The 15,356-nt window shown below is 34.1% G+C and overlaps 1 protein-coding gene across 1 annotated transcript; it reads right to left on the reverse strand.

Moving 5' to 3' along the window:
• Positions 1–12,944: 12,944 nt before the first annotated feature.
• LOC113708236 (uncharacterized) lies at positions 12,945–13,601 on the reverse strand. The gene has a single exon (XM_027230698.1). It carries the CDS (start codon positions 13,599–13,601, stop codon positions 12,945–12,947), a length of 657 nt encoding a protein of 218 aa, XP_027086499.1.
• Between the last annotated feature and the right edge of the window lie 1,755 nt (positions 13,602–15,356).

Genomic DNA, 15,356 nt, shown 5'->3' on the forward strand with positions numbered 1-15,356 from the left:
TCGGGTGACCAGACTCGAAGGCGAAATCGAGGCAGCACTCATCTCGGGAAAATGAAGATGATCTGCAGTTCAAAGATAAGGAGCCGAGGTTGTCACCTCAACATTGAAGAACCGAAAAGATTAATCACCTCATCATTGAAGCTTAGAGAAGGACCGACGTGAGGGCCCACAAGTAGGATTGGTACTTCGAAAGGAAGAAACATTGTAATCAATGCTTTCTTTCTCACGAGAAGAGGAATATCTCAGTCTATCTTTTCTTTCCTGGGAGGAATAGGGACATCATTCTTGACTTTTTCTTTTCGGAAGAAACAAGAACAATGGTTCTATTTGTTTTTCCTCTTGGCATCCCTCTAATAATTGAAGAATGGCCTTGGCAATTACTTCTACTATTTTGCGTGCAATTTGTTCAATGGAGATGAATTAAACTTTTCATTCTAGTCAAGGAACAACGAAAGATTTGATTCAATTAAAATTGTGAGATCGAATTGATTATATTTATTTTTTTTATTTTCTAGTATTTGTATGCTCTCTAGTTTAATTTCTTATAGTTATTATTTTATTTGACTATCCAATGCTCATTATTTGAATTAATCTAATAACTTAGAACCAATTACAGTAGTTAAATTCGCAATTTATTTAATTATTTTAAACTAGTGGTAATTGGCATGTTTGAGTTTATGTCAGGGGCACATATGGGCTAATTTAAAATAACCCTTGTAGTTTATTATTTGATTAGAATAGGATTTCTCTAATTCTTAATGGAATTGAAAAATTAAACTCTAAAATTGTACCTAAAGTTATTTCTTGATTAGAGTCGTGGTCAATGGTCATATCTAAAGTTATTTCTTACTTGTTTGTCATTAAACTGTTGTATACTTGATATGTTAATAGTTCTTTGTTCCAAGCTTGGATCCTAATAAGTGGTATCTGAGATTGGTTGTGAGACTGGGCTATTTATAAGCACTTGGATTCTAACAAACTGAATGGTTGGATCAAGAGTTTGGTTGTTCATGATTGGATCCTGGTTAACTATTGAAATCAAGTGGATTGGTGGCTGTTACTAATTGAACAATTTAATGAGTGGTATCATTGTTTCAATGGCTTAGCAAAAAGAATTGATGGTGAAGGACGGGAAGACGAAAAGCATAGAGACACTTGACGGTGAATCTAGGTAAGTGATTCAAGAGTCAAAAAAAAGATGGAATCCAATAGTGATTTTGGACGTGAATCGTTGGAGATTTTTTTTACACTTCTAACAGTTGATACTTCATTTCGGTGGATTTTAGATCTTGGTTATGTTTTTTGGATGGTGTGGCACATGTCTCAGAGAAACAAAGAGAACTAATTTTCATGCACCAGAAAACTCTGACAATTTCTAGTTTTTCATTTTAGGTGGAGTTTTGGAAACCACACGTGGCGAGACAGTTCTCAGGATGGGAAGAAGTATGATAATTTTACCACTTGATTGCCTCAATGATTAAGGTTAGAGCTCACAGAAAGGGATTCCAGGTTGCAAGTAGTGGTGAAAAGAAATCCTGCAAAAAGAAACAGTGAACTGAGGCACTTTTTTGCGAATCAACAGGAGATTAGACTTGGAATAACTGCACATGGTCATTTGTCGATTGAATCAATTTGGTATCAGGACTGTATTGATTTGGGTGTGTAGTTTAGAACCATATTATTTGGTAGCTGAAGTTAAATGATTGCTAAAAAAAATATTCGCCGAGGTGAAGATTTGTTAGAAAATTAATTTAATTTATTTTAGATAGATTTTTTGTTTTGTGTGGAAGTAACTAGTTTTCTAATCGATTTTAATTATTTGAAATAGTAGCTAAGGAATTTCCTATTTCGTTTAGAATTTAGAAGTTATTTTCTATTTTGTACAAATCTAGAAATTAGCGTTAGTTTCTTGTTGTTATTTGGATTTTGATCAAATAATATTTCCTATAAAAAGGTGGGTTGACATACCATAAAGAGACATATAAAGGGACACACAAGAGATGACATGTAGCCTTATACATGGGTGGTGAGAGAGGCTTTTTGGAAGATGAGAAATGGTATATAAGGGTTGGGTTTGGATTCAAGTTATATTCTTATATAGCGCTTTCTTCTTATAATAAAGAACGAGTTTCTCTCCGTGGATGTAGACTCAATGGTGGAGTCGAACCATGTTAAATATTGTGTGTCGTTTATTTTTTATACTTGTGACTTGTTTATTATGAAATTGTTGTATATTTGATATCTTAATAATTATCTGTTTCGCACTAAAATTCTAACAATTCTTGATATCATTATTAACACAGGCCATTATGTTGCCGTTTCTTGGGATAAAATTCCCAGGATTAAAGAAAATTGAATGACCTTGGTGGAGTGGGGATCCCTACCAAAATTTTGATATAGCATATATTTGTAGAGTTCCAAAAGTATACTGTAGAGAGGAGTGTAATAGTGATATTAAGAGGATCTGTGTATAATCTGATTTCCTGATATTAATAAAATTTACCATTAAAAAAAAACTCTTTGGCTAGTTTTTGATGGTTTGAGTATACAGTTTTGTTTCATAAGCACGTGTATATAGCAGTGCTTTGTACAAAGATCAAGAAGTGGGATAATATAAAATTAGCCAACTTAAAGTTTCTTACTTTTTTAGCATTATATAGTGCTATGTTTTTAACTCTCCATCACATTTTTTTTTTTGATAATTCTATGGTTTTTAACATTGGTCAAGTGGGGGAATAATGCATATATTTGAAATTAGCATGAAAAAATGTAATTACCATATATGTTTAAAGAGGCAAAGTGTGATTAGCTTTTAAAGTTGTCCTTAATTACGATATGACATGATAACATATATTTCTTATACATACTTATATTTTGTTGATTTACTTTATCTGAACTCTTTATCACCTTCTTCCTTGCTTCTCTTAGTTTCACAAACTAAATTTTCTCATCCGTTTAAAAACATGAAACATGTTGAAAATTTGAATTTTTGCAAATAAACTTAAACTGTGTCACCATCTTTCAAGTGCCTTAGAGCACTGAATAGATGAATTCTGTTATTGATGAGACGAGACATGACTAAGAACTTTGGTTGTAATGATAGAACTTCGGGTAGGTACGGTTGTATTATATCTGGTTATTGTCTTTGTTATTATATTGATATATAGCCACATTACATTGTTATATCAAACATACATCCAATATTTTTTTAAGTAAAATTGCAAAATTTTATTGATAGATAACTGAAACATATACAAAGTAGCATATACATGCTAACGGTACATCAAAGATTTCCTACAACTTTTTACAATTCAAATTTCTATTCATCTATCAAACTCTATCAACGCACTTGTGGGAAATACCCCACTTAACAATCAGCAACCAATTCTCCTGAATCTTTGGAACATCTCTTCATGAGGCTCCAATATACTGGATGGTATTGATAATCTGATGTACTATAGCTATAGCAGATACATTTTCATTTTGGAATTGCACCAGATTCTTGGCTTTCCAGATGAAGTACCGAAAAACAGCTAGAGCAAGTTTTCGAAATTTATAAATAAAGGATGTTGACATCCAATGCCCACAAACCCAGGACAATTCCATTGACAGCATCGGAAATAAAACATTCAAAAAAAGATGTGATTCATCGATTCCTCCACACCATTGCACAACACACATTCAAAGTTACCACTTAATCTTCTCCACTTTTGCATTCTATCCTTGGTATATAGTTTGTTCTTGCATAACAACCAAACGATAAATGAGAATCTTGGAATGGACCCCTTATCCCATACAAATTTATGCCTAGAGGCTTCTTGTGAAGTAGGATTTTTAAAGCAGACCGTACACTGTATGTGTTAGATCTGCTTGGAAGCTAAATTGTAGCATCCTTCTCATTTGGTATAGGGACAAGCTCATAGGGATTAAGCTGCTTCAATCTTTGTAACTCAACATTAATTTCCTCCCACATAGCCATCTCCATTCAGCATCTTGCATACACTTAGCAACAAGATCATTCCTAGTTAAGCCAAATCCTGACAGTAGAGGCTCAGCAAAATTCTATTATAATGACCCATTGATCTTACCAGAAAAATGTTCCATAGCCATTACCTATCACCTGCTTGATATGAGGTTGGGCATTAGGCCTCACTTTAAGGATTTTCCTCTGGGCCAAGAATAGTCAAATGGTATTTTGGCACCCCACGCATGGTTCAATATTTTATTCATGTACACTTCTATTTTCACAAAGAGACCAGCATAACGTAATTGTACACTAAATGGTGTGGCAAGTACGACAATCGCACAGAACTAGACGAAAGCATAGTGGCTCCTGCCCAACTCCGCAATTTGTTGTAATAATTGGTCAGCTTTAAGGTTTAATTATTCGCCATAGTTGGTCAGTGATCAAAAATTAATATGAAGACACTAAGGAATGTTGGGTTTCAAAAGTTGTGGGTGGAATAACAATATAAGTTGGAACGAAAAGAACAGAGTGGAAGACCTTCTTAAAAAAATTAACGTGCGAATTTAATATATTCTTTTAGCATGGCTTCCTGTTTCTATTAATTAAGGATGTTCACATGAATGGTTCCAATCTTCTGCGGAATCTTTTACAAACACATTGTATTAGTCCATATTTTTCTATTGATCATTCATAAGTAAAGAATTCTGCTTTTCTTTAAATACTAGAAAATAATTCATAGTCAGTCATATAGACACTGAGGTTCCTCTAGGAGAAATTCATCAAAAACATTCTTTCTTTCACATTTTAATTAACTCAGAGGAGTCCCACAATGTTGGTAGCACTCTACGTGACACCGAAGTTGAAGACAAAATGGAGGCAATTTCTCCCAATGATCCCACCAAATTATGTAATTTATATCTTTGTCTCCATGGTTAAAAAATGTTGTCCTACTATTCTTCAATAAGATATTTATTTAATGATACTCTTTGATCCCTCCAAGTCAACAGATTAAAAATAATAAACAATCCATTTCATGTCTCACACTTAAAGTAAAACCAACCAATAAACACTTAACTTTACCTTTACTACTATTCTCCTTCTTTCTCCATGTGCTTTCAACACACAAAATCATTTGAAAAGTTAGCATAATTTTTATAAAGCGAAAGAGATCAAGATGATAATGGCTAAATTTGTGATATTTTTGAATGTATTTCATATTGTTTTGAGTCAATTTATAAGATTAATTGGCATAAGTTGTCCATTTTTTATAGGTCATAATTTGTTGTTAAATTTATAATTATTTTTTCCTTGATTTTAGCCAAATATTATTTTAATTGTCGGATTCTACTTATATTTGGTGTTTTATGCTAATTGTAGGGCGTTGGAGTAAAAAGTAATAAAAAGATGTGAATTTTCAAGAATTGTTGTCCAATCTAGATACACGAGATTCGTGCATGGCAGTTTTCCAATTCAAGTCAAAGTGCTAAGGGGTATGTTTCCAAATTGTAATGGGAGACAAATTAGATTATTAGGGAATATTTTCTTCTTAGGAAAATTAGGAAGTTTTATTTTATTTGGGAAGCTTAAAAGTAGGAAACGAAAAGGAAAGAAAGCGGCATCCTACATGATTGATACTTGGAGGAGGATCATGACTCTTTGGGTTGGAAGGGACGGCAACCGCAGGGCTTTCTTTTTCTATTGGGTAGTTTTTTTTTTAATTGTGAAACGTTGATGCAATTTCCTTCAATGGAAAGCGTGAGTTACTCTCAATGGAGAATAACTAATTTCGCTTTCTAGTCGAAGGCTAACTTGAAGGTGCGGTTTCAAACATCTGTGATATCGAATTATTTTACTTATTTATTTTGTTTATTGGTATTCGTATGTTTTCTGGTTTAACTTCTTATGATTGTTTTATTAGTTGAATATCAAGGGCCCAATATTTAAATTAACCTAATAATCTACTGTCAGATTAATTGATTGAATCCATAATTGTTTGATCGATTAATACTAATGGCGACCAGCGTGATTGGTCCCATGTTAGGGAAACGTATGATCTAATCTAAACAAACCCCGTAGCATTTGTTGGTTAGGGTTGGACATTTCTAATTTTTAATACAATTGAGGAATTGAATCTTACGGTTGTACATAGGGTTATTTCTTGGTTAGGAAAATAGTTAACGGTCATACCTTGACTATCGAAAAAGTAAGGAAGAGTTGGTTGTTTATCACGTGTATGATAACTATAACCAATCTATTAATGAATAATTAAATTTTCATTGCATCAATGATCAGTTGAATGGACCGTATCTGAAAAGTTGCATCTTTGGCTAGAGTCGTACTTGTTATTGATTAATTCATATTTATTTTCGTTAGTTGTTTTATTAGTTGGTTAATTAGTTATTTTTATATTTTTATAAAAATACCCCCATATTTTGAACTTGAGGAGAAATGAATTTCCACAATCCCTGTGGATTTGACCCTACTTACCACTGTATACAAAATTTATACTTTATTTGAGCAGGTATTTATTATTGCACAAATTCGCCAATCTGTTAATTTTTGGCGCCGTTGCTGGGGACTGGTGCCTGATTAATTTGTTTCTTTTTTAATTCATTTTATTTTTATTTTTCTCTAATTTTTTTACTAGTTTATGGGTGCTGACATTCTGTATTTTGGTGATAAACTAGATTTTATTCTTATGAATGATAATGAGGCTTATGCTTTTTCTAATGATCAATATTAAGATTCACTGAGCTTTCTTATAAAAAAAATGATTGCTGCAACCTGAGAAATTTGTTACGCCCTGGATCATTCAACTAGTATGTGTCTTGAATTTCAAGATTACCTGAATACCTTAATCAATAAGTTTGGAGATTTTTCACTCCAATCTCAAACATGGTTTGACCCTTATTCAAATGGGTATGATCAAGAATTGTGTAATAATTTCAACTTGAATTGTGCAAAAGGGTCAATCGATTTTCAACATCAATATCAACAGCAACAGCCATCATCCATGTCAGGTATGTCCCTTAAAAAAATGATAAAATCACTAGCTATTAACACACATTAACTTTAACAGGAGATAATGGATTATCAACAACAAGAGTTTCAAGAATCATTATCCATGTCAGGTATGTCTCTTAAAGAAATGATATATAATTTTCAACAAGAGACACAAAGGTCGATTAAAAGGATGGAAAATAGAGGGTGTGAATTGGCATCTACACTGAGCAAATTGATTTCTCCAATTTATGAAGAATTGCCCTCACAGACCATCATCAACCTTAAGGAAGATGAGAATGTAATTGTCCTGACAAGTGACATGGAATTGCAGGAGTCTCAATAAAACAGATCTAAAGATGCAGTTGAAAAGGAAGTTGAAGTGCAAGAAATGAGAGCCCAACATCAAATCGTTCAAGTGAATGAATCCAGTGAACAATTTCCAAATGCGGTGACACCTCCTCCATTCATTAATCAACATTTTCCTGACTCTTATTCTTTAATTCCTGTTAGCAAGATTGACTTTATTATACTAGAAGATTTTGCGTTTCATGATAGGAACAAGTTAAGAGTGGCGATAGCAAAATATCTTGAACCAGTAAGTGCATGTGATGGAGGAGTGAGTGAAGAATTCAGATTATTATTAACTTATTTGACGCAATCTACTAGTCCATGGAAGACTGTAGCTCGTGTGCTCAGGGATTATTCTATTCACGAGGGCTATCAGGGCTATATAGAGGATGAATCATTGAAACGAGCCACAAAATTTTATCTTTTTTGAACAAACATGACTGTCTAGCCAAATACATTAAAGAAAGGCGTTTATTGGGAGGTAACCCAATTTGTTTTAGTTGTTTGTTAAATTCTATTCGATAGTTTCAACATGTTTCTCTTAGAATTTTCACGAATTTTTGGTTTAATTTTCTGTTTTTGGTGATTAGTGGATGTCTTCTCGATGTGACGTACCCGTGTCAACAGGGCACGTGATAATGTGCAATTCTCAAGTTCTTCATCAGAAGGGTTTCCATCTTCATGACGTGCCCCAGTCAAGTTGTCGGGAGAGCTCTATCTTCGATCCTGGAGCAGACTGATTAACATGACGTACCCGTGTCAACAGGGTGCGTGGTAATGAGCAATTCTTGAGTTTCCCATCAGAAGGGTTTCTACCCTCATGATGTGCATGCGTCAACAGGGCACGTGGTAACTTTCAATTCAATGAGTCATCGTCAGAAGGGTTCCTACCATCATGACATGATCACGTCGTGTCCTAGGGGAATGTCAAAAAAAATGAAAATTTTTTTCTTTCCTTTCTCTTCCTTTTCCTTTCTTTTTCTCTCTTCTTTCTTTCTCTCTTCTTTCTTTCTTTCTTCCGTCCTTCTCCATCCGAACTCCACTGCTGCCAACCATCAACATGCATCGAGTTCCATAATCATTTGCCCCTCATCCGTAGCTATCCACGACCCCCTCAATTATCAGGGAAGTTTCGTTATCCCCATTACTTTTTTTATTCTTTATTTTATATTGGAGACAATGTAAGATTTAGGTGTGGGGGGAGTAGTACATTGATAGTATATTGCAAAAGTGTAATGTAGGCATTTTTGTTAATTTTTTTTGTTCGATTTTTTTATCGAATTTTTGCTTATCTTTATGCATACTTGTAGTTGTTCCTGATAAATGATGGTTAGACGTCTCAAATTTTTCTATTACTATGATTTTATACTCTAAAGTGTTAAGTATGACATGATTAAATTTAAGGATATCTTTTTGGTGAATATTTGAGATTTTGTGACTTTTGCACTTTTGGGTTAACTTCTCTAAGTATTGAAAATATTTGTTTAGTATTTTTTTTGTGCAAATTGGTTCGACTATTAATCTTAGTTCTCCATATTTAAGAAATGAAGGGGGTTTTTATGATTTTTAATTTTAATTTGGTGCTTATTTATTAACAATATTTGGCTATACTCCGCTAGTATCGTTGCCTAGTAACCGGAGGTCTTCACCACAAGTGTCGATTTTCACGTAAAAAAACGACGATAACTATGAGTATGTGATTTTTAAGGGATGAGGGCTGAGTAACCGGGCTCCTTCAATTGGCAAATATCAGAGTTCGTGTCAAAACTTTTAAATGGCTAAAGACTAAGCATTCCCCCTGAAAAAAATGAAAATAAGAGCTAAAGTATGGAGATATTTTAAAAAAAAGGGATGAACTAATAGTGAAAAATGTGCAAGTGTGTGAATAATTATGTTAGCCTGATGATCTATGAAGTTAATGTTGAGATTTTGCTTAATAGTTGAACCGTTTGTTGAAAAATGCTGATTGAATATTTTATATTCTTAGATTAGTTAGTCATAAATTGGAAGAGTCCTTGATCTTGAAAGCTAATTGGAGAGATATTTCTTAGAGATTAGCCACTAATATTGGATATGTATTTTAATTGTATCTCGGTAATAAAAGATTTAAGCAATAGCCATTGTTTGAATTTGATTGCTTGATTTGTTTTTTTCATACTTGAGAATAAGCATGGTTTAGGTGTGGGAAAAATTGATAGGTCATAATTTGTTGCTAAATTTATAATTATTTTTCCCTTGATTTTAGCCAAATATTATTTTAATTATCGGATTCTACTTATATTTGCTATTTTATGTTAATTGTAGGACATTGGGTTGGAAGGGAATATGAGGGAATATTTTATTCTTAGGGAAATTAGGAAGTTTTATTTTATTTGGGAAGCTTAAAAGTAGGAAACGAAAAGGAAAGAAACGGCATCCCACATGATTAATACTTGGAAGAGGATCATGACTCTTTGGGTTGGAAGGGACGGCAACCGCAGGGCCTTCTTTTTCTATTGGGTAGTTTTTTTTTTAATTGTGAAACGTTGGCGCAATTTCCTTCAATGGAATTGTGTGAGTTACTCTCAATGGAGAATAACTAATTTCGCTTTCTAGTCGAAGGCCAACTTGAAGACGCGGTTCCAAACATCTGTGAGATCGAATTATTTTACTTATTTCTTTTATTTATTGGTATTCATACATTTTCTGGTTTAATTTCTTATGATTGTTTTGTTATTTGAATGTTAAGGGTCCGATATTTAAATTAACCTAATAATCTACTGCCAGATTAATTGATTGAATCCGTTATTGTTTGATCGATTAATACTAGTGGTGACCAGCGTGATTGGTCCCATGTTAGAGAAACGTATGATCTAATCTAAACAAACCCTCGTAACGTATTTGTTGGTTAGGGTTGGGCTTTTCCAATTTTTAATGCAATTGAGGAATTGAATCTTACGGTTGTACGTAGGGTTATTTTTTGGTTAGAAAAATAGTTAACGGTCATACCTTGACTATTGAAAAAGTAAGGAAGAGTTGGTTGTTTATCGCGTGTATGGCAACTATAATCAATTTATTAATGAGTAATTAAATTTTCATTGCATCGATGATCAGTTGAATGGACCATGTTTGAAAAGTTGCACCTTTGGCTAAAGTCGTACTTGTAATTGATTAATTCATATTTATTTCCGTTAGTTGTTTTATTAGTTGGTTAATTAGTTATTTTTATATTTTTATAAAAATCTCCCCATATTTTGAACTTGAGGAGAAACGAATTTCCCCAATCCCTGTGGTTTCGACCCTATTTACCACTATATACAAAATTTATCCTTTATTTGAGCAGGTATTTATTATTGCACAGGCTCGACAACCTGTCAATTTTAGGTCACTAATTTGCACCTTAAGTTGATAAATGAATGAGTTGTGATTTTGTCATTTTACTTGTAAAATATCGTTATTTTTGTAGGTAAAATGATCGAGTTCAAGTGGAAGCGAAATATGCGAGAATAGAAACTTGAGAAGTCACAACAAATGCTAAAAGAAGTGGTGCAAGGAAAGAAAAAGAGAGAGAGTGTGTGTGTGTGAGAAGAAACCCTCGAGGAATCCACCCACGAATTCTCCTGCAATTTATGGGTAGAAACTTCAATTCATAGAGAAAATCAATGAAACACTTACTCCACCCAATCTTGGGGAAAATTGAGAAGTCACAACAAATGCTAAAAGAAGTGGTGCAAGGAAAGAAAAAGAGAGAGAGTGTGTGTGTGTGAGAAGAAACCCTCGAGGAATCCACCCACGAATTCTCCTGCAATTTATGGGTAGAAACTTCAATTCATAGAGAAAATCAATGAAACACTTACTCCACCCAATCTTGGGGAGAATCCCTCGAGGGATTTGTCCGAGAGATTCCTGGCAGTTGCAAGTTGTCAACTTGCATGATTTTTCTTTCTTTCTCCATTTTTGACAAGACAAAAAGGGACAAGTAGTACCAACTTTTAGGGATTCTAGGAGCTTCAGTCTTTGACATTTTTGCTCCAATAATGCAAGACCAAGAATATATACTACCTAGTTCTTCCAGTTTGGGAGTTTTTGAGTTCAAGTTAGCTTGAGAGAAGAGAGAGAGAGAGAGAGTTTGGAGAAGAAGAAAAACAACCAAACGGTTGTTTCTTGCCCTTTGAGGCAATACTCAAGCACTCAACAAATGTAACTCTCTTTATTTTCTCTTATTTTAGTATAGTTTAGTGTTGTATAGTCTAGTTGTGGCTATCTATTCTTGTATTGGCTCAACAAAGAGGCCAAAAGATATGAAGAAGGAGAGGTTCAAGAAACTCTAGTGATAAGAATTTTCTTCTTTCCACATCTTTATCCTTGTGTTGAAATCTAAGTTTTGTTCATGCAAGATTTGGATATTGTATTTGTGATGTTGATTTAAAATATATGCCTTGGGTATTTGGTTAAACTTTCTATGACTGTTGGGTGTTGATTTCTTAGTTAATTGATGCTATTATCTTGATTGAGTTATTTAGCACTTTTAGTCTTATAATCATGATTAACTAACCATTGATTATGATCATCTAAAGGTATTAGATTTGTAATAAGAATTGGAATTTGACAGTAGTTCATCGAAGTGCTAAACCTATGGAGTACACTCACAAAAGTAGAGAAATATCTTTGTGATTTTTGTGGTTTTGTTCCATGTGATTTTATAGAAGTTAATGAATTTGTAGTTGGTTTCATAATCACGAAAGTAGGTATAAATTAACTATAGGTATAGTTGGTACATCAGCGAAAGCGAGTATTACTATATTAGAAAATTATGCCATAATTTAGCTGAGATTTTGGTACTCATTTGGTTAGAGAGTTGCACTAGCATGAATAGATAAGGATTCCATTTACCCAAGGAGCTTTTATTTGCATTTATCTATCCATTTATAACTTAGTTTATTTGTTGATAGTCTAAATAATAAAGAAGTTTTAGTAGTGCCAGTAGTTGCCCGTCTTCCTTGAGGGATCGACCCTTAATACCCTATACTCGCTCACGAGCCATATACTTGTGGAGAATCGTGTGTGGAGTATTTGAAAATTTATAAATGTAAAACTTATCTGTGGATTGAGCTTAATTGTTATATGCATAACCCGCGCTCGTCAAGTTTTTGGCGTCGTTACCAGAAAAGATTTGTAGCAATATTGGTGTGAAGAGTAACTTTATTAATTTAGACATTTTAGTTGTATTTATTGCATTTGTTGTGTTTGATGTTTTGTCTAAGTCTAGTCTTTTTGAGTTTGTTGAATCTAGTTGCTTTTGTGTGTTGAGTCTGGTGCGTCTTATATGTTATTATTTTTTATTTTTATGTTTAGTTTTTGTTTTAAACAACGATACCAATTTTATAAATATTAACACTTAATAACACAAGAGTTAATTACAAAAAGAGGTAACTACCCCCATATCCTTTCTAGCTAGTTCTGATAACCAATATGGGAATGATCCTTCCCATTCAATTATCCTAACTGACTTAACTGCAAAATATGCCATAGCATAGCTACAACTATTAGCAGTTCTAGGAACAAAAAAAAAAAAAAAAAAAAAACAGCATGTAAAGCTCTTCTTCAAGTCTTCAATGTCTTCCAGGATTGTTTATATCTTACATTCCTACACATTGCCTGAGTTGATTAGGTTCACCACATATTTACAGTCGGATTGGACCTCTATTGTAGTCCACCCTGTAGATCTGGCCATTTCCAGTGCACATCTTATTGCCAATGCTTCCTCTGTTGTTGCTTCACCTCTCCTCCTCGCCGTGATGCCTTTTGCTTTCACTATCTCTCCACGCCAATTCCTTGCAATTATCCCAAAGCCTGTCCGGACCATCTTAGCTGAGAGTGCCGCATCTATGTTAATCCTTATGACTCCTTCTTTAGGTGGTTCCCATTTTTGTTGTGACTGACCATTCTCTCCTGAAGTTGTATCTGACTGTCCAGTGGTTTCATTTTCAGCTTCATACTCGAGCCATTCTCTCTGTGCTTTATCAACAATCAGTTTTGCATCCACCCTCTCAGTCTGGAAGGTCATTTTGTTTCTAGCTTTCCAAACTTGCCACAATATGTTCACCGTGAGCTGAATTCTATCCAAGCCTTGCACCTCCCTTGCTGATTGCATCACAGCGTCCCACCATCTCCAAAAGTTGCATTGCAACTCGGCTATCCCTTCCCACTTCACTGGAGCAAGCTTCCATACCACTTGAGCAGCTGGGCAGTAGAATAGCATATGCTCGATCGTTTCAATATCCTCCCCACAGCCTACACACATGTTGCTTCCCTTCCCAATCCTCTTGCAAAGTACTTCATTGGCCGGCAGTGCATTTTGTAGGCATCTCTAGAGGAAGTGTTTCAGTTTCAGCTTAATATTCAAGCTCCACAGTCTTTTCCACACTGTATGTTCCTAATTTCCCAACTAGTTTCAGATACATGGGCTAATCTTCGACTCATGTTGTCATCTACCCCCTTAGCTACAGCATAACCTATCTTCACTGTGTAGACTCCAGATTGGCTATGCTGCCAAAACAATTTGTCTTTCCTTCGATAAATACTCAGGGGGATGCTGGTTATGATTTTATTTTTATGTTTAGTTTGTGTATGTATTTTATTATCTATTTGTCTTGACTAATCTTGCTCTTAAATTGTTTAAAAGCATTTTTAGGACATGAGAAAGATAGACAAAAGGGTGAACAATGTTTGAGATGAAAAAGTTAGGGCTATAATCCACAGTTTCCTCAATATGCAATGTATAGTGGTAGTAATCAAGGAAGAGCCGCAAGTATGTCTTTAATGATGGCTTGAGAAGTTTAAATGCTAAATTTGACTACATCATGCTAAGTGCTAAATTGGACAATTTGATGCATTTGATTGAGCAATATAGGAGTTTTGATACTTTGAATTCCAATCATGTAGTTTGTGACTTGTGTAGAGGCAACCATGCTAATTATCATTGGGTACAAGCGCCACATGTGGATCAATATGATGAATTTGGGCATTGCAATTCTTATTTTAATTAATATGGTCTTAATTGTGGTAATTCTTCTTACTATGGTTAGGATAATCAAGGTGCTAATAATGATTCTCCATATTTTTATGATTACCAACCGTTAACTTTTTCTCCAACCAAGAAATAACTCTAGGTACGACCGTAGGATTCAATTCCTAGATTGCATTAAGTATTAGAAAAATCCAACCCTAACCAACAAACACGCTATGAGGGTTTGTTTAAATTAGATCATATGTTTCCCTAATAAGGGACCAATCACGCTAGTCGCCACTGGTATTAACCAATCAAACAATTACAGATTTAACCGGTTAATTTGACAGTAGATTATTAGGTTAATTTAAATATTGGACCCTTGACATTCAAATAACAAAACAATCATAAGAAGTTAAATCAGAAAACGTACGAATACCAATGAATAAAAGAAATAATTAAAAATAATTCAATCTCACAGATGTTCGGAACCGTGACTTCAAGTCGACCCTTAATTAAAAAATGGAGATTTAGCTACACATCCTAGAAGAAATTCCACCAGACTCCATGGAATCTGGTTGCAATTGGTTTTCCTTTAAAACTAATGAAAGCAAAACGAATTGAGAAGCCAAACGGCCGTCCTCCCTCCTTGCAAAGCAAAGAGTCCTGACGGTTTTATTTTTTGGCCGAAATCCTAATCAAATGGGAATTTGGCCTTTTCTCTCCTAGTTTCCTAATTCAAGTCTACTACCAAATAAAACTAGTCCCCTAAATAGAAAAATAAACCACAAACGAAAGTATTTCAAGTTTTCTAATTCAACCATAAAACTAATAATTAGAATTCAAGTCTTCCAAATCTTTCTCTAAGGCTGCCTAGAGTTTGAATCGAACTTGGAAACAGGTCCCGCACGTGCCACCATCAAATTAATTGGAAAATTGCCTCTTTTTGTCACGTTTTGTTCTTTTTCCTACAATTAGCACCATTAACCAAATATAAGTAGAATTCATCAATTAACACAATATTTGGTAAAATAAAAGAAAGAAATAACC

This window comes from Coffea arabica, chromosome 9c, assembly GCF_036785885.1.
Source record: "Coffea arabica cultivar ET-39 chromosome 9c, Coffea Arabica ET-39 HiFi, whole genome shotgun sequence".
NCBI classification, from domain to species: Eukaryota; Viridiplantae; Streptophyta; class Magnoliopsida; order Gentianales; family Rubiaceae; genus Coffea; species Coffea arabica.

Bases quoted from the DNA above. Each gene is read 5' to 3' on its own strand.
- LOC113708236 (XM_027230698.1), bottom strand. From the start codon at position 13,601: ATGTGTGTAGGCTGTGGGGAGGATATTGAAACGATCGAGCATATGCTA.